This window comes from Drosophila yakuba, chromosome 2R (assembly GCF_016746365.2).
Source record: "Drosophila yakuba strain Tai18E2 chromosome 2R, Prin_Dyak_Tai18E2_2.1, whole genome shotgun sequence".
Classification (NCBI taxonomy): Eukaryota; Metazoa; Arthropoda; class Insecta; order Diptera; family Drosophilidae; genus Drosophila; species Drosophila yakuba.
Genome location: NC_052528.2, coordinates 4,181,183 through 4,199,006, shown reverse-complemented (window position 1 = coordinate 4,199,006; position 17,824 = coordinate 4,181,183). Strand labels below are relative to the sequence as shown.

General features: G+C 42.1%; 4 protein-coding genes across 9 annotated transcripts; 1 reads left to right on the top strand and 3 right to left on the bottom strand.

Annotated features, from left to right (window-relative positions):
- Positions 1 to 522: 522 nt before the first annotated feature.
- LOC6529248 (intersectin-1) lies at positions 523 to 9,075 on the bottom strand. Of its 4 annotated transcripts, none has more exons than XM_015196775.2 (12): positions 8,924 to 9,075; positions 8,307 to 8,697; positions 7,846 to 8,235; positions 7,273 to 7,712; positions 6,920 to 7,193; positions 6,713 to 6,860; positions 6,384 to 6,650; positions 5,385 to 6,275; positions 4,855 to 5,103; positions 4,500 to 4,773; positions 4,262 to 4,435; positions 523 to 1,384 (listed from the first exon to the last, which is right to left on the bottom strand). In XM_015196775.2, the coding sequence occupies exons 2-12, from the start codon at positions 8,468 to 8,470 to the stop codon at positions 1,059 to 1,061; spliced, it is 3,597 nt and encodes a 1,198-aa protein (XP_015052261.1). In that variant the 5' UTR covers positions 8,471 to 8,697; positions 8,924 to 9,075; the 3' UTR covers positions 523 to 1,058. The 4 variants fall into 4 exon arrangements, with proteins under 4 accessions (XP_015052261.1, XP_039228781.1, XP_015052265.1 ...); XM_039372847.1 differs by having other exon boundaries at positions 8,307 to 8,865; positions 8,924 to 9,039; XM_002090217.4 differs by lacking the exon at positions 523 to 1,384 and adding an exon at positions 2,111 to 3,854 and having other exon boundaries at positions 8,307 to 9,017.
- Positions 9,076 to 9,743: 668 nt separating this feature from the next.
- Positions 9,744 to 11,790, top strand: LOC6529246 (probable ATP-dependent RNA helicase DDX47). The gene is made up of 3 exons (XM_002090216.4): positions 9,744 to 10,048; positions 10,111 to 10,369; positions 10,554 to 11,790. Exons 1-3 carry the CDS (start codon positions 9,830 to 9,832, stop codon positions 11,642 to 11,644), a joined length of 1,569 nt encoding a protein of 522 aa, XP_002090252.1. The 5' UTR covers positions 9,744 to 9,829; the 3' UTR covers positions 11,645 to 11,790.
- Positions 11,718 to 15,568, bottom strand: LOC6529245 (protein deadlock). 3 transcript variants are annotated; one of them, XM_015196773.2, is made up of 3 exons: positions 15,137 to 15,568; positions 13,833 to 15,074; positions 11,718 to 13,778 (listed from the first exon to the last, which is right to left on the bottom strand). In XM_015196773.2, the coding sequence occupies exons 1-3, from the start codon at positions 15,374 to 15,376 to the stop codon at positions 11,913 to 11,915; spliced, it is 3,348 nt and encodes a 1,115-aa protein (XP_015052259.1). In that variant the 5' UTR covers positions 15,377 to 15,568; the 3' UTR covers positions 11,718 to 11,912. The 3 variants fall into 3 exon arrangements, with proteins under 3 accessions (XP_015052259.1, XP_002090251.2, XP_015052258.1); XM_002090215.3 differs by having other exon boundaries at positions 13,842 to 15,074; XM_015196772.2 differs by having other exon boundaries at positions 11,718 to 15,074.
- Positions 15,569 to 15,706: 138 nt separating this feature from the next.
- LOC6529244 (transcription factor E2F2) lies at positions 15,707 to 17,716 on the bottom strand. Its single transcript, XM_002090214.4, has 5 exons — positions 17,220 to 17,716; positions 17,049 to 17,158; positions 16,608 to 16,866; positions 16,097 to 16,436; positions 15,707 to 16,030 (listed from the first exon to the last, which is right to left on the bottom strand). The coding sequence occupies exons 1-5, from the start codon at positions 17,520 to 17,522 to the stop codon at positions 15,927 to 15,929; spliced, it is 1,116 nt and encodes a 371-aa protein (XP_002090250.1). The 5' UTR covers positions 17,523 to 17,716; the 3' UTR covers positions 15,707 to 15,926.
- Between the last annotated feature and the right edge of the window lie 108 nt (positions 17,717 to 17,824).

Genomic DNA, 17,824 nt, shown 5'->3' with positions numbered 1-17,824 from the left:
TAAAATGCCCAATGGATCATGTTTGAACGAACGAGAGTTTCGCAAGAGCGTCTGTGTGAAACTTGACTGCATAACTAGGATTGAGCTTACCAAGCATAAAGGATATAAACGTGCTCAAAACCCACGTAAAGACTAGGAATAGTTGAAACAAATAGATTTACTATGCTGATGTAGATTTGAAGATGCATTAGAAGAGCGAACTCTAATTACCAGACCAGACCCAACTGGACACACTGAGCCAACTGAGAACACAGTAGCCGATATCCAGAATGGGACATATTCTGGAACCTACCTACCTAAATATACTTGCGTCGACTGCTAACGGTAAAGAGTGGAAATGGAACACATACCTACCTACTACGATTAACACAAAATAAATATATATATTTTCAAACTCACGGGCAAGACGCATAGTACGAACCTTTGATTAATCATCTACATACCTGTAAACTTTGTAGTTTGTAATCCCATTAGGTTCTATATAAGAATGCCTTTGGCCAAATCAAATCAGAATTTGTTTTCTTAGTTTTTCACATTTTATTTTTATCAGTAAGACAATAAGCAGCTACCAGATAAGCTGACTCTTGGAAATTGTCATTTTGAAAGAAATCATTAGGGGGAAAACCTTAAAGTCAGAGCTGTGTTAAAATATGAGCAGGGTTTCATTGTAAAAATAAATTTTTCCACTGAATTTCAAAGTCAACATTATTTGTGGTGTAAACACTTTTTATTATGGACGCTCGCTCATAAATGCTTAAGGAAACTAATATTGAATTCAATTCCTGACTAAATCGAGAACGTGTTTGCAATTTTCATAACATGGGCCCTAAATGTGCATACTTAAAAACCATAAATAAATATTTTTAGCGCAAGATAAACAAAAATGTAGTAAAAACACTCGATGCAAAACCTAAACAAAGAATTGTAAATTGTTAAACTGATTTTAAATAATTTATAAGAAAATTTTACTACAAATAAAATTATTGAGGAAAGCAAAACAAACTAAGCCGACGCGTGCAATTTATGAGCTAAAGAAAGTTGTATAGGTGTGTTTTGTTTCACCAGCAACGCCACGGACCAAATCGTTTTTTCGGCATTTCTGGCTGCCAGTCGACCACCACTGTTTTGCCAACCAATTGATGCCCATTTTGTTGAAGTATGGACTTCGCCAACAGCTCATTGCACTTAAACCGGATATAGGCACATCCCATAAGTTGGCCATCCCGCCGCTTTGTTATGTGTACCGCTTGAATAGTGCCTTTCAGCTTATTGTTGGATACATCGTTCCTATAACCCTGGTCGGTGTAACATCCGCGCCACTGTTGCCATAACCGCTGCATTCCTTTGGATGTTCTATCACCGGCAGCTTGATCTGGCTCGATCTCTATGGGTTAACAGGCGCATTAATATTATGAGTACTCTTTTAAATGCATTAATCGGGTGTACAGACCATTTAGTTCGCAATTGCAATCAATGAATTCGATCTACTTATTTAACAAAAGGACGCTATAGTCGAATGCCACGAGTAACGGGCATGTTACTCAGCTAGGATATGCAAAAGAGAAAGCAAGTGCTGTAGCAGGCAGAGATCGAGTGCTGCAGACGGCTCTTTTCAATTACCTCTTAGGTGTATTGTAAAAGGCTTTTAATGCCGATTGAACATGTTTGGTACATAGATAAGAATTCGTGATCTAAACAAAATAACATTTACAGGTCTACGAATATTTTAAGAACATGAGCGTCAGCCATTCCTCACCGTAATGGGCGTTTGTCTTAAGAGTGCGTTACAATAGTGTAAAACAAGCCTGCGCTGCGAAGGCGTTACATGAAACTACATTCCTAATCTACTTCTAGCTCCCATAGATACCGAGATCTCGACAGACGGACTAGTCATATCAACTGGTCTAGACTCTAGAGATCCTGAATATGGGAACTCCTTTTACTTGCTACATACTCTTTAACGAATATAATAAACCTTTTAATTCATTTAATTGACAAATACAAAAACGAAAGCATTCTGTTTGAATTTCTTTTATACATTTATTGCACCAAGTATGTGTAATTTGTTATTTTCATATTTTAATTTAATATTTTTGCTCCGTTCATTTTATTTTTGTTTATCTTTGATACTGATATCTTTCAATGCTTTATGGTATTTTTTTGTTTTGTTTTTCTAGAAGAATTCACGTTATATTTACTCGAATGCATTGTGTGTCTGTAGAAGATTTCTTTAAGTTCTCCACAGCTCAGCTTGTATATAGGTAAATATTATCGATGGTCACCATTTCGCGTTTAAAGTGATTCCTAGTGTAGGTGAGTGTGCTGATGTATTTGATCGGGATTGCGCCTCGTCAGTAATTCCGCTTAAGCATTGTTTACAATAACAAACTTTAGTAACGATTAAACAAATACGCTTATATGTATGAGCATTATATGTATGCAGGAGTGTATATGCGGGGCGCGGAATGTACGAATATCTCAATTAACATTTTTGCTTTGATTTTTCTAAAGAAATTGTAGTATTTTCTGTATATATGCTGTATATGATTCCTTTGTGGTTCATTCAAAGTTATTAGTACAATATATATGTGGAATTAAACAACCCAACATTTGCTACATAAAAATGTGTTTATGCCTGTAGAAGTTCCCCACCCAGCCGCCGATCAGTTGGGATTATAGCACCAACTGATCGCAGCCGTGCGGGGCTCATAACGATTCTTTACTCTGCTTTCATTTAATATAGTTATAGACGCATAAGTAGTCGTGGTATGCAATAACAAGTTACGATTAAGTTAGTCCATGTATGGTGACTGTTTGGTTATCATTTTTGAAAGGCATTCGATAGTGTTTCTTCATATGTACGCGATAGCTTAGATACATGTGGGTGATTTGTTAAATAGACTAAATGTAACTGCATAGAATAATTCGAACAGCATAACGTGACTCTCTATAATATTCGACTATCAATCCAATCGGGTTGAAAGAACTATGCGTGGATTTTGTACATACTTAACTTTTACATTGCAAACAAATGTAACATTTATCAATGAGACAACACACGGTTAATTAATACAGTTATGGCAGTTGAGACAAGCACTTAACTTAGTTATTAAATCAAGTATGTCATTTTAAAATTTCAACTGAAGTTAAGCTATTACAAATATATTTCCCGTTTTTTCCATTAATCTTGATGTCTTTATAATGATATAAGTAAATGGTCATCATGCTTAATATTTAGTTAACAATTATATTAACTCCCACTTTTGGTTTTAGTACTTTAAGTATATACAATTACATTCGGATAATATATGAAAACACAGAAAACCATCGTTATAGATACTATATGCGTATTTGTGTAGCATTCGGAGAAAGAAAAACTGCTGAATATCTGGATTTGATCGATAAACACAACTACATACAACGAAATTCCAAGTATCATTTGATATCCTTATGTATATTTAGTTTCCATATGCAGATTATTATATAAACCCTTTAAAATGTGATTTACTAGAATTCGGTTGTATTTTACGTTTGATTTGTTACGAACGCGAAAGGATTCTATAAATGATTTCAGAGGAGATCTGGTTACTAATTCTATCAAGTTAAGGGAATTTTACTCCGAATAGGATAAACATTATGAATAATCTTTCAGGTTGAACAATGAAAGAAGCCAACTTCTTAGGCTTTCTAGAATACTGTACGAATTCCGGCTAGGTAGTAACGGAGGATATTGATGCTGCTGATCTTAAGTTAACCCAATTCCCAAGGGATCATGTAGGTTCTTTATCGGTATTTTTGTAAGCAAGTGCTTGCCGCCGCTTAGAGGCCAAAACCGAGGCCTCGTTATACGTTTCCTGTTGGCAATTAAGATTAAAATTGCATTTAATTCTTTTAATTTATGTACAAAATACAAATATTAAAATACAAAATATAATTAAGCAGACTGAATAAATACATAAATGAATTGACACTAGAAATTAGCTAAACGAAAAAGAGAAGTCGCTAGGGATAAACTTAGGAGTAAATCTAAAAACTAAATAATCACAATTAACAATTAGATACAATTTGGGAATATTGCAACAAATAAACAAATTCTATAGCGAAAGGCGAGAACTTATTGGCATTGATAATTCGAACATAATAGTAAAAATAACGTAATATGTCTACGGAATGTGGTAACTAGAGAGCTGAGCTACGCAGAGAGCTAGATCGGCAGGTGAGATTCACTGCTTGGTGATGCCATTAGCTTTCGCTGGCTTACCGGACGTCACGAAGGGCCCCACATAATTGCTTGGGAAAAGGCCGGAAAGGCCATTCAGCTCGCCACGCCACCACTCTGGCTCATCCCGACCCAGAACGCTAATGATATCGTCTTTATCAAACGACAGCTCGTCATCATTTTGTGCTTTGTACGGATAGAGAGCAATGACCTTGTCTGTATCGAAAAAACGATTTAGTTAAAATCAAATAATACATATTTCGAATATTCCAAAACCAACCCAAGATCTGCTCAGTCATCTCTATACGACTTCCGGAAACTGGAGTATTTCGTCCGCTGTTGCGGCCGCCTTGGAGAACTTTTACATAGGTGGCTGGGAACCATCCGATCTGCCGCCGGCGGCCCTTTGCTTGCAACTCACCTTCCCACCAGCCGGAGTCCGTCTTCTTGCGGATCATTATTAACTGGCCTCTCGTCAGGGAAAGCTGTTCTGTGCTGGTTGCCTCATAGGGTGCGATTACTTGTGCAATCTCAGACCGCTTGGCCCTCATTCCCTGAAAAGTATTACGAAAAAAATGCGGGTTAATTAAATGAAACTATAAATGAAATGGTAACGGGCTGTGTCAACTATTTACGGGTGTCATGGAAGAGGTGCGTGACATGGGTCGGCTGTAGCTCTCGGCAGGCTCGCTGCTTTGTGTTTTGGACTGTGTATTGATCTGGGAAACTTCAGTGTCGAGATCTTCGTGCGCATCCTCAGCGCCAACGCCTGGGCTTGAAATCGGCTGCTCGCTGGGCTCCTGAACAGGCAGCGGCTGGTAAAGCTCCGCCTGTACCTCCACGGGAGCAGCGGTGTAGGCAGCGTTGCCGTTTAGCGTCGTATCCTGGGTCAGTGCAAGTGTTACAACGGTGGCAAAAAGCACAGCACATGAAAAGCATTGGATTAGTATATGAACATGAGGGCAACGGTTAGACACGACTCAGGACTTAGGGAAACTACATTAATATATCTCTTTTGAATTATGTCGGTTACGTTTTAATATAATGGAAAATGTACACGATTTTGTGAACTTAGTATTCTTAGAATTCTTCATTTTAATTCCCATCAATTTAAAAAGCAAATGGCTCCACACTAAACTATATTACTGACTAGCTATCCACATACCTGGTCCATAGATTCTACCGGTTCTGCAGCGGCTGTGCTCGCTGTGCCCACGTCTGCCTTCTGGACATAGTTTGAGGGGAACATGCCCGTGCGATTACCAATGGTACCTGTCCACCACTCGCCCTCCTTCTTGATGACCATGACCATCTCACCGGCACCAAAGCTCAAATCGCCCTCCTCGGCGGACTCATAAGGATATGCGGCTATGTAATACTCGACATCGCCTGTGGCAGTCGGATCTACGGAACCTGCTGAAACCGAGGTGGTATTGATATTGTCATTGTAGGTGTCAGCCACGGTAGCCCCTTGAGCATCAACCGGGGGTTCGACAGCGGCTACAGGAGCAACTTCACCGACTTCTAGTTTCTCCACATAGGATTCAGGGAACCAGCCGGTGTGGCCATTTATCTCGCCAGCCAACCATCCCGGCTCAGCGTTCTGCTCCAATGGAACCAAAATAATGTCACCAGGCACGAAAGTAATCTCTTCGGCGTTGCGAGCGTTGAACTCGTATACTGCTTGATATTTCACGAATCCCTCTGGGGCCGGTCCACTTAAGTCCACATCTGGAGCTGCCAGTGCGGAGATGTCATTGCTCACCACTGCATAAGGGTCGCCTGCTGTCGTACCCGTTTCCCCCCAAGCACTGGAAGTGCCTGTGTCCCAGGCAGAGGTTACGCTGCTCTCGTTCTTTCTATTGTACTTCAATTCCAGCACTGAGGTGCGCTGCACATCGTATTCCTTGTAGAGATCTTCGCACTTTGTGATTAGGGCGGAAAGCTCGGCCTTGAGCTCAGACATCTGTTCATCATTAGTGTTGATGTCCTCCTTCTTTGACTCAATCTCTTTACTTATATTCTCGACTTTGTCCTTTATTTGCTTGATAATTAACTGTTAAAAAAGGAATAAATGTTTAAAGAAAATAATATTATAGAGATCCACACGCCAAACTAAACTTGTCGTTTAAAACTAAAACTTGTCGGATATGCCGAAGCTCACCTGCTTGTGGGCGAATGCTGCATTCAGTTGCTCCTGCTGCGCATTCTCCCCTCCCAAGGCAGAGCCGCTGGCCTTGCTCTTGGCATCCCACTTTGCCCTCTCCTGGGTGAGTTGAAGCAGTTTGGCGTTCTGCTCCTTAATGCGTGCTTTTAGCTGCGACATTTCGGACATGGAAGTGTCGCGCTGGGTGCGCATCCCGTCGATTACGGTCTTTACGTTTGTCACGCCAGCGCGAGTGTCGCAAATTCTCTGCGAAAGTTCTTTGATCTGTAATAAGCCGCTTTAGTTAGATAAGCCAGTCAAGCAGGTTAGTTATAACCGAATAATACTTTTTCATTTAGTGTGCTCAGCTCCACATTAAGCTGGGTGTTGTGTGCCTTCTGCTTAAGAACACGCTCTTGTTCCTTCTCCTTCTGTGCGTTCATTTCAGCAATTCTAGCCTGCTCCCATTCCTGCTGGCGCTGCTTCTCCAGCTCCCTGGTGCAATAGAAAATTTATGAATTTATTGTCGCTCAAAGCAAGATTAATGTCCTCACTTTCTGGCCGCCTCCTTAGCCTCCAGTTCCCGCTTGCGCTGCTCCTCCTTCTCCATCTCAATTTCTCGCTGGCGTTGAAGCTGTCGCTCCAGTTCCTCCTGCTGCTTACGCTCAGCCTCCAAACGAGCCTTTTCACGCTTATCAGCCTCTTCACGCTCCTTTCGCTCTCTTTCTTCCCGCTCCTTACGCTGCTGATCCTCCATGATTTTGCGCCTACGATCCAACTCAGCTTGACCCTTAACATAGTTCTCCTTACGCTTGTCTTCGAAGGAAGCTGGGGAACGCGAAATCACATGTGTTTATAAATGGACTATAAACAACATGTTTGGCAAAGGAGTTAATTAAGCACTTACTTTGTCCAGGTAGTCCGGCTGTCGGGTCAGCATCGACGACTCCCACTCCGCCCTGGGACGACACAGATGCGTGTCGGGAGGCTGGCTGTGAGCCAGGACGGGACACCATTCCAGAGACCGATCCCGGCCGCGATTTTATCTTGCGCAAGTTCGGCGGTACCCAGTCTTGGGGAAGGGTAACCGGAATTTTCTCACCAGCCATGGCTTTCTCGCACAGAAACATAGCAAGAATAAACTCGTCGCAGTTCAACCGTCCATCGCCGTCGATGTCAGACAGCGTCCAGATTTGGGCCAGCGTGACCTGGGGTAGCTTGCTCTGTACAAGAACGCCGCGTGCCTGGGATCCAGTTAAGTAACCAGATCGGGTGCGATCATTGGCATTGAACACCTGCGTGTATTTGCGCTTCTGCCCAGCTTGAACGGCCCATTCTCCCTGGTTGCTAAAAGGATAGAAATTAATTGTTTTTACTGATCTGTTTTTTATCTAAGAAAATTAGTCATTAAATTCCAAAATTAAATTAATAATATAAGTATTAAATCATAGATTGAATTTTAATTCTAAGTGATGCTTACACAGACTCGATGGAGGGCGCCCGCTCCGAAATAGACATGGGGCGACTAGGTGGATTGCTGGAGGGTGGTGTGGGGCCAGGAGGCACTGAGACTCCGGGTGGTGAGATGACAGCAGCCGCAGCCACCGGAGGAGCCACAACAGGAGCGGGAACAACTGTCGCGACTGCCGGACCCATTCCCTTGAGTGGGTCCAAAGGGCTCATGGAGCTTGTGGAGCCACGTGGCGTCAACGAGGGAGTGTTTTGGGCATCGCCGGAAAGGGACGTCAGTAAGCTGGAAGGCAGAACCTTGGGCACGTCCATGCCGCGCAGCTTGAGGTTGATAAGCTTGCAGGCTATGCTAAACTCATTGATGTTCATCTTGCCGTCGGAATCGGTGTCCGCCAGAGCCCTGGAGATAAGGAAATGAATAAGAATTAAAACTCTTATCGTTAGATGATTCATGGGGCGTCATATACATACCAGATTTGGCCAAGGATCAGTGGCGGCAGCTGAGACTGCAGAAAGAATCCTTTGGCCTGAGCGCCGGTAACGAATCCTGTCTGCGGCTGGAGTGCCTTGAACTGTTCCTGGTACTTCAAACGCTCCCTCGGGGTCACCGCCCACGCATCAACCGCCGGGTTCATATTGGACAAACACTTTATCCTAGTTTCCAGAGAAAGCTTTACCTCTTTATCGTCCTTGTTCCGTATGTGTGTGTATTAGTGCGCTCTTTTCGGCCTCTTTTGAGTACACATCAAATACACGCTCTTTCGCTGCTCACTCTTTTCGCCGCTCTCTTTACTACGTCTATCTCCTATTAAGTATCCACCACCACCCCCACAAATTTTCAAAATGGATTTTTATGGTTTACCTGTAAAGCATTTGCAAAAGTATTAAGCGATCTCAATGGACACAGGATGTAATGTTTGATCGCCCCTTTACTCGCTTTAAATAGGTTTAAGTTTCTCTTTAGTAGGCGTTTTCACTTTTCAACCGGATAGTCACAAATTAACTGATAAGTAATGATTTGGTATGGTCTCTGCAACGCACAAGTTGTTCCCTTATATACCCCTTTTTACGTTAATTTTGGGGCTTACTTTGCATCGGAAGAAGAAAATTTTGTATTTGCGTAAATTTAATCAATATTTTATATGATAGGACCCGATATTGAAGAACGATAGGCTCCGATAGGTTCAGACTAATAATCGAAGGAGGGTGACCGTCGCCTGATTCTGTGATTGTGGCAAGCAAGTGTTGAAAAACCCGGCAACCTTAGTTAGTTGTGACGGTTCTGCATCGATTTTGATATTGCCGCTAATTGATTTTTAAATAAATTAAACTAGTATTGGGTAAGGAATATCGTAAACCGCATACTTTTTTTTTGGGCAATGGTACAAATATTCTTCTTCAAAACGTCATCAAGTCGATAAAAATAGACAAAAAAATATGTACAGGGCAGTTTAACTATTAGAACTATTTATTCTTATATTAAATATTTTAAATTCCTAAGAAAGCAAAAATTAAAATAAACAAGGAGGCATTAAATTTTTTGAACGGACTTAAATTATATTCTATTAACTGGAACAACATTATTAGATGGCAATGAAGCAATTTAGTTTGAAAGCATTTTAATACTTTACAATTTTTATGCGTTGAGCGTAATTGACGTTTTTATTAATATTAATCTGATATCTATTACCAAACATTATAAAATAACGATTTTTGTATAATGATTTTCACTACAATATCACAATTTTGTTTCCGATATTTAACCAGTCTACAAGTATTATTAAGAGGCAGTGTGCATGAGCTATTTCCATAAATTAGCTATCGAAACTAACATGTCTACGGAGTATCTGTAGTGCTTCAAAAACGCAATTATATCGATACTATCGTAAGTAATTAACTATTTCCATTTTACCGTCCCGATCTCTTTCATTTCGACCACGTGCAGAAACTGGTAATATCCGTATCGTGAAATTTGGTGAAACTCATGTAACAAAATGTCGGAAACTTCAGAGGACGAACAGACCCAATTGCAAACCAGTGGCGAGGAGGAGGATCTTAGTAGTGAGGAGGAGCAGGAAGATGAAGAGGAAGTCGCAGATAACGATAATGAAGAGGAAAACGAGGTGGCACAAAATGGGGAATATGATCCATCCAAAGGCTCCGACCGGGAGGACGACACAGCCGAGGATCAGAAGCTAACCTGGAAAGATCTCGTATGAGCCTTACTTCTAAATCACGTTCAAATTCATTCTAATGCTCACATATTTTTTCGAAGGGTCTTAATGAGACTTTGTGTCAAGCATGTGACGAATTAAAGTGGAGGTCTCCTTCGAAGATCCAACGTGAGGCCATTCCGGTAGCGTTACAGGGCAAGGATGTTATTGGTCTGGCGGAGACCGGTTCCGGCAAGACGGGAGCCTTCGCTCTACCCATTTTACATGCCCTTCTCGAGAATCCGCAGCGGTATTTTGCCCTCGTGTTAACTCCCACGAGGGAACTGGCCTTTCAAATTGGCGAGCAGTTTGAGGCCCTTGGTGAGTTTTCGCATAATTTATTTGCTTGTACTTTGCAGTGATGTTAAAACTGTTTTGATTTTGTTTATCAACGAAAACATGAAATTATTATTTTCTTATTCGTCACTACCTCTGAGTAAAAACTTCCATTTATAGTATTCGTAAATTTAAATCTGCTGAACTCATGCTAGCTCTGTTTTTCCAGGTAGCGGGATTGGCATAAAGTGCTGCGTGGTTGTCGGCGGCATGGACATGGTAGCCCAGGGCCTTCAATTGGCCAAGAAGCCACATATTATTATTGCCACACCGGGTCGCTTGGTTGATCACCTAGAAAACATGAAAGGCTTTAACCTTAAAGCTATTAAATACTTGGTCATGGACGAGGCGGATCGTATTCTCAACATGGATTTTGAGGTGGAACTAGACAAGATCCTAAAAGTATTGCCACGTGAACGACGAACCTTTCTGTTCAGTGCGACTATGACCAAAAAGGTAAAGAAACTGCAGCGCGCCTCCCTAAAGGATCCCGTTAAGGTAGAGGTGTCTAACAAGTATCAGACGGTTGAGCAGCTGCAGCAATCATATTTGTTTATCCCTGTTAAATACAAGGATGTGTATTTGGTTCATATCCTCAATGATCTGGCAGGCAACAGTTTCATGATATTTTGCAGCACCTGCAATAACACGGTTAAAACAGCATTGATGCTTCGTGCATTGGGATTGGCTGCTATTCCGCTGCACGGTCAAATGTCGCAAAACAAGCGACTGGCCGCTTTAAACAAATTCAAGGCCAAAAATCGGTCAATTCTTATTTCGACAGACGTGGCCTCCCGCGGCCTGGACATTCCTCATGTGGATGTTGTCGTCAATTTTGACATACCAACACACAGCAAAGACTACATCCACCGCGTGGGAAGAACAGCAAGAGCTGGTCGCTCCGGCAAAGCCATCACCCTCGTGACCCAGTACGACATTGAGTTGTATCAGCGCATCGAACATCTGTTGGGGAAGCAACTACCACTGTATAAGTGCGAGGAGGATGAGGTGATGGCCCTTCAAGAGCGAGTGGCCGAGGCACAGCGCACCGCAAAACTGGAGCTTAAGGATTTGGAAGATACAAAGGGTGTCAAAGGACACAAGAGAGGCGGGGACATCCACGATGATTCGGAGAACTTCACGGGCGCCCGCAAACGCATTAAACCGATGGGCGCCGTTGGCGGCTCCCACAAGCCTGTGGGTGGTGGAAGAAAGAGTTTTGGCAAAAAAAACTGGAGCAAGGGCAAGCAGAAAAGATAGGTCTGATCTGTATAAAAGTCTGTAAAAAGTGTCGATTTTAATTAGTGCTACTCTAACAATAATATAATAAAAGTTTTTAATAGAAAGTAATACTGAACCTTAAGTTTATTGATAGTTTCGATAATACAAAATATTTGTAAAAATCATATAGGAATTATCATTTGATAACTTCATTGAGATTGGTGTTTATCAAGGGAAATGAAGAGATTATGATAAATGTAAAAGCAGATATTTTCCATTCATTTAATTTGCTTAGTCAAGGTATTTTTTATTGTTTATTGTTCGAATATTCATTGGAAAAATGAAAACTATAGTTCTCATTTGAGTTATACGCGGCTATTGGCGAATGTCTAAAATTAGGACCTGTGGAGTGTCTTCTTAATGGTGGACACGGCTGAACGGCAACAGATGTTGTAATAATTGAGGAAGGACCAGAATCCGCTCCTGACGGCCCCTGACTTGCGCTCGTACTTTCATTCTGTCTGTAGCTTTTCGATGTGCTGCTTAGAATCGACATAATAGTTTCGTTGGTACAAATAGAATTTGGATGTAGGGTGATCAACTTAAGGGCGTTTGAAAATTTATCAGAGCGGTCTACGGAAGATTTAAGTATGGTGATCAAGTTTTTTTGGGGTATCTCAAAGTTATAATCCTGGTCCAGCTTCATGAGCTTATCGCAATAATCGTCCCAGTTGGCGTTGCACAGAATATTTAGCGTCATTAGCATAAAATCGCGATATTTATGCGCTTTGCAGGGCAACCACACATACTCCATAATGCATTTCACAGCCTCTTTCTGCATGCCGCACTTATAGAGGGCTTCATAAGCGTGTACCAGTAGGGGAGCTGAAATGCTTTTGTACAACCGGCAGTCGGCCAGCATGATTAGCAGATGCTTCCACAGGCGGCGAAATTCGAAGATGTCTACAAACGAGGTGTAGTAGGTCTGAAACAGGAAAATGCTTCGTATCGTCTGTCGGTAGAAGTTTACCAGGGTGTCCTCGTCCATCCTGAACAAACGTCTCTGCACTTCGCCCAAACTGTTCATTGTATGATCGCAATTGAAAGAGATGCATCTGTTGTCCACGCTTTGCATGCACCTAATCCCAAAAACTTCTTCAATCCAATTAACACCTTCTAGGTTGGAGCCTGACGGGGGGATGGGTACTTGTGGTATAAACTGTGGGCTGTTGGTGCACGATTCTGGTTCTACTCGATATGGTGGAGCAAATACTGGCAATATTTCTCTGGACCGTCGAGCAGCGGTTGCTTCGTCGCGTTGCTTGCGATTGGATTCAGCGAACGGGGGATCCGCTAGTGGAGACGGCACAGCCACCTTGCAATTCTTTTCTAACTCCTCCATTTCGTAGAGGGATCGCATCACGGAGGGCTGTGTCTTCAGATCTTCAGCATTTAGTTTTGGAATTCGAAACGATTTTTTTTTTTGAATTTGGTGAGCATCTTCTTTTTCGATTGACTTAAGTGTTTCTGTGGAGGGCTCGGGATTGAGTATCTGCTCCGTTGTTTTGTCGATCGGTTCGAGCTCAGCCAAAATCTCATCGTCGAGTCCATCCCAGGAGGCAGCCATCGAGAGCACATCGTCATCGTCGTCCTCGTAATCCAGCTCTTCATTTCCTCTCATAAGTAAGTCCATTAAATCTGATTTGTCTACCTCTGCTGTCGATGGTCTCGTCAGATTATCAAAGAACTCGCTGGTATGGACTATCTGGGTATCGATCTCGCTGGGTGTTTTATTATTTAAGTTCTCCAGACACCGATCAATCTCCTCCACCTCACGAAATATCTCCATTGGTATGTCATAGACGTCATCGTGTTTTAACTCGACGCTGGCCCCTTCGCCGCCCACGGGACTAGATAATTTAATAGCGTCAACCAGTGGCTGATCCACATCCATTTTGTTTGGTGCGTAGTCTTGTGCTCTCCGGAAGTTATCCTCATCGCCAAACATATTGTAGTTGTGCTCATAAAGCACATCGTAGCGATAGTTAGGACTCCCGTATGTACTATCGATCTTTTGGCCCAAATCCTTCTCAACGGGTCCATCAATTTCTGAGCATTTCAAGTTGATCGCAGTCTGTGGCATGTGGGCTGGCATCAACGTTTTGGCGCTTATCTGCGGTAACAAAAGGAAGTTGTTAGGTAACGTAAATACCATAAAACTGCTTACTGATTTTACACCATTGTTCCTCATTTTCTTTGGCGGTGGGTTCCTATGGACTTGAGATGTCGATGGCTTCTGCTGTCCGGATGCTTTATGGAAGTTTTTGGCCTGCTGACTGATCTTTTCGAGCATGCATTGCTTTCCCTTTCGCAACTGAAGCGACGCTGTTTTTTTCTGATGTGGCGCTTTAAGCCTCTGTTTCTGCTGTTTGGGCTGTTTTTGAGCAAAATTTCGCAGTTGCTTTGCTTGAGTCGTCTCGCTTTTTGGTTTTATAGTTAGGAGCTCTGCTGAATGCTTACCCTGCCCGGTGAAATTAGTTTTTAATGATGGCTCCCTTGGAGGCTGTGTTTTTTTATTATTTGTGGGCCGTCCTCTTTTTCGCTTTACTTGCTCTGGTGCAGGACTGCAAAATGTTTGAGTCAACTCTATCTTGTGGGGCAGATCAAGGGCTTTTGGTTTATCGCGATTTATCTTTAGCAACCACTTTGAAAGCGGCATTTGGTCATCGCAGTCGTCGCTTGATTCCTTTGACTCGTTGCCGCGTATAGATGGCTTATGTTTGTCGCCTGAATTATGTCCCTTGCCGGTTTTTAGTTTTAAATATTGGGGAGTACCTGTGGGAACACACGTGTTTCGACGCTTGATTATTTTGTCTGAAGAAGCTTTGTAATCTTGTGTGGGACCAAATGAATTTCGACGTTGTGTTGACTTGGACGCACTGTTCTTGGAATTTAAGACAAGAACATCTGGAGAAGCACATGAATCTTTCGTCTTGATGGTACTTAAGTCTGGAGCATGAGGCGATGCCTTTCTACACTTGAAAACATATTCATTGCGAGCACAAACACTTGATTCTCGGCTTTTGCCGACAGGTTCACATGTATGTGGGCGCCGCTTAGAATCTCTGCGCTTGGAAATTCGTGCTTTGTAGGAACTGACAGTCGAATGCCTTTTGCCCTGTTTCCAGATTTTAGCATATTCGGATTCACCAGGATTTTTATACGTAGAATTTTTATTCGAAACACTTGAAGATCTTTCTCTATTACCAGAATCACAACCTGTTGAATTTACTACGGTATCACGGGACTTTATGGAACTTGAAGCTTCACACGGAGGAAATTTTGTGGAACTGGTGGGTTCCAGGAAAACAGCGGACTCTGGAATTGTGGCCACCGATCCCGTCTGGTTTCCCTGCAGCGCTTTTCTCGGTCTGACCAAGAACTCTCGTCTTAGAGGTATGCTAGGATCCTGTTGATTGATTAGAAACAAATAAGCGAGTGGTCCTCGGCTAAAATGTGCAGAGTTCTTACGCAGCTGGTTTGGATACAGTAGGGATTTAGCCAGCTATCAAGGAACCCTTTGAAAATTGTATTCCATTCCTGCTCTGACATGGAACTCGTTCCCAACGTGGTCAGAATTTGCTGCCAGCAGGCTAGTTTTTGGCGCATCCTCATTTTTGACAAGTTTCTCACGATCACCATACAATACTTCTTTATTCTTAAGACATGTGTTTGCAAATTAACATTAGCGGTTCTTTCCAGTGTGACCATGAACTCGTGTTCAACGGTAGTTAAATACCAGATGATCCTATCAGAAGGCCTTTTGCTATTTTACTAACAAATTTATAAACAAATTCATCTAGTAATTAATTCACAAATTTTAAATCCTATATTATGACTAGTCAAGTTAAATCCTTATTAATTATTCTGACATCATTTGTATGTGTCCACCCACACGCATCTTTAAAAGTTTTGGTTGTGCCGTAAAAATAAACTTAAAATAGAAAAGATACATAAATATGGATTTCTTAAAAAATATTTGTACCAAGAGCATTCTAATTGCAAAAGACTTCCGCTTGAGTCAAATAAACCTCACAAAACTTGAGTTTAAATCAAATACACAACCTACAATGTGTGCATTCATGAATTTATTGGTTTTGCTGTTAGTGTGACGAAATTACAAGTTATTAAACTAATTAAAAATTTCTAGACGATATAGAGAAACCAAAAGTCAAAATTGTACTAATCATAAATATTTGCACAACGCACGCGGCCAGTTGCAGTGTAGCTAAAGTCCTAAGGTGTACATCCCGCCCCTCAGTTAGGAGCACTGAACGTCAAACAGCTCACAGATACCTTCATCGCTTTTTAACGCGAAGTTGAAGTCTTCCTGCGGCGGATTAAGCTGAACCAGCGGTGGGTTTTCTGCAACATTGAACAGGATCAAGTAAAGCATGGGCTCCTTGAAAATGGCAAGAAAACAAAACAAACCTAGACTCGGATCATCGGGATAAAATCGGCGCAGTGAGTGCCCGGACAGATAATTTTGAAAGATTATCTTCGCCGTTAGCTCGTTCTCTAAGAGTTTCATTTCATCCTTCATCTCGGGATTGCACGAGTAGCCGTGCTCGTCGGTAATCACGTTTCCCGTGCATACTGGAGTGTTACTATCCTCGCTCGAGTGCGACGACGTTGAAGGTGAAGGCGTGTCCAGACGGCGATAGTCAAAGAACCCGTCCGCATCGTGCGGGTTTGTGGTGCTCTTTCCTTGGTTCGTCACCAGGCGAATGTCGATTGTGCTGCCATTATCCAGCGACACGGCCAGCTCGTACTGCAAAAATAATATTTTCTTTAATTACCTATTTTAAGAAAAATGTACATTTTCCTTCGATGAAACCAATCAAAAAACACGTAAAGTAGTTCAATGATCTTCAATATCAAAAAGTTTATCCAAAGGAAGATTTTAAAAAGATTGTAGAACATAGCTGGAGGTTAGACCTACATGATTTCGCTTGATATCCACTTCCTCGTCATAATTTGGTATTGTGAATACGGAATCATCTCCAAAGATGTCCAGCAGATCATCACGTGTCACATATGCATACGACCTATTCGAGGGATCTTGCATAACATAACGCAGGTTGCGCTGTGCATACTCCAGTTGCCTGTCTAGGTCATCCTCCACCATTTTTAGGTGATTAGTCCGGCTACGTGCCAGGTCGTAGTCCTCCTGGTCCTTGGCATTGTTGAAGCCCCCGCCACTAGAATATTCACATGTTTAATAATTTTTAATGAAATATTTAAGTGGAATTAACTTTAAAAAATAATAAAGTAAATTCCACCTGTTTGTTCAGTATTTTGAAGTGCTGAAAGGCTTCACCTCATTTTGTTTCTGTCATTAACATTTTTAGTTAGAGTTCGCAAAATGCAAATGAGGTCTTACCGCCAGCGCACTAGGGAGCAGTGTCTGCCCTTATCTATTAGTCCAATGCCCTCCAAGACATTGGTAATATCGTATATTCGGCGCTTCTGCACATCCAAGATTTTGGTTGCCTGCAGAGGGAAAATAAGACGATATTAAAGATAAGCACTTAATGGTAAGCTGTTATAGTACCGCTTTCAGGTCGATGGAGCCATCGTTGGCTTTCATGAGATCCACAAACTTCTGTGTGAGCAGGACCAGTGAGCCCACAGAGCGCTGTTGTCCAGGCTGCGATTGCGATTGTAAATGCGATAGGGACTTCATTGGCGTGGGTGGATCTGGTGAAGTGTCCATGCTAACTGGTGTGGACTCGTAGCTCTGCGACCGAACCGAATTTTCAGCGGAATCCACCTTCATCATCATAACCGAGGAGGAGGTGCCCGCTGCGGAGCTGCTGTCTCTTTTAACAATACTCGCGGTTTTGCGCTTGTACATGGTCCACAATCGACAAGGTAGCTATATTCCCGTCCTGGTCACTCTTTGTGTAGCTGCACTCGATATGCAGCGATCAACAAGCTGAAATTAATTGCACTTTGGAGCGAAAATTAAATGAAAATACGAATGTTGGCGCTAGGTTTGCTTTCCGCCATTTATGTCATTTTTTTCATTCTCCCTCTATTCTTCGTGCGCACTGCGCAGTGTGGCAAAGCGACGCTGCCACGACGATAGTAAATCGATTTATCGATGTTTGCGCACATGTACAACACTATATTTGAAACAGGACAACATTTTTTAGT

Bases quoted from the DNA above. Each gene is read 5' to 3' on its own strand.
- LOC6529244 (XM_002090214.4), bottom strand. From the start codon at position 17,522: ATGTACAAGCGCAAAACCGCGAGTATTGTTAAAAGAGACAGCAGCTCC. The intron at 16,867-17,048 runs GTAAGACCTCAT...TGAATATTCTAG, and splicing joins TGCTCCCTAGTGCGCTGGCG to TGGCGGGGGCTTCAACAATG. The intron at 16,031-16,096 runs GTTTGTTTTGTT...TCAATGTTGCAG, and splicing joins TCCCGATGATCCGAGTCTAG to AAAACCCACCGCTGGTTCAG.
- LOC6529245 (XM_015196772.2), bottom strand. From the start codon at position 15,376: ATGGTCACACTGGAAAGAACCGCTAATGTTAATTTGCAAACACATGTC. The intron at 15,075-15,136 runs GTAAGAACTCTG...ATCAATCAACAG, and splicing joins ACTGTATCCAAACCAGCTGC to GATCCTAGCATACCTCTAAG.
- LOC6529248 (XM_015196775.2), bottom strand. From the start codon at position 8,470: ATGAACCCGGCGGTTGATGCGTGGGCGGTGACCCCGAGGGAGCGTTTG. The intron at 5,104-5,384 runs GTATGTGGATAG...GCACTGACCCAG, and splicing joins CGGTAGAATCTATGGACCAG to GATACGACGCTAAACGGCAA. The intron at 4,774-4,854 runs GTAAATAGTTGA...AATACTTTTCAG, and splicing joins GCACCTCTTCCATGACACCC to GGAATGAGGGCCAAGCGGTC.
- LOC6529246 (XM_002090216.4), top strand. From the start codon at position 9,830: ATGTCGGAAACTTCAGAGGACGAACAGACCCAATTGCAAACCAGTGGC. The intron at 10,049-10,110 runs GTATGAGCCTTA...ATTTTTTCGAAG, and splicing joins AGCTAACCTGGAAAGATCTC to GGTCTTAATGAGACTTTGTG. The intron at 10,370-10,553 runs GTGAGTTTTCGC...CTGTTTTTCCAG, and splicing joins CGAGCAGTTTGAGGCCCTTG to GTAGCGGGATTGGCATAAAG.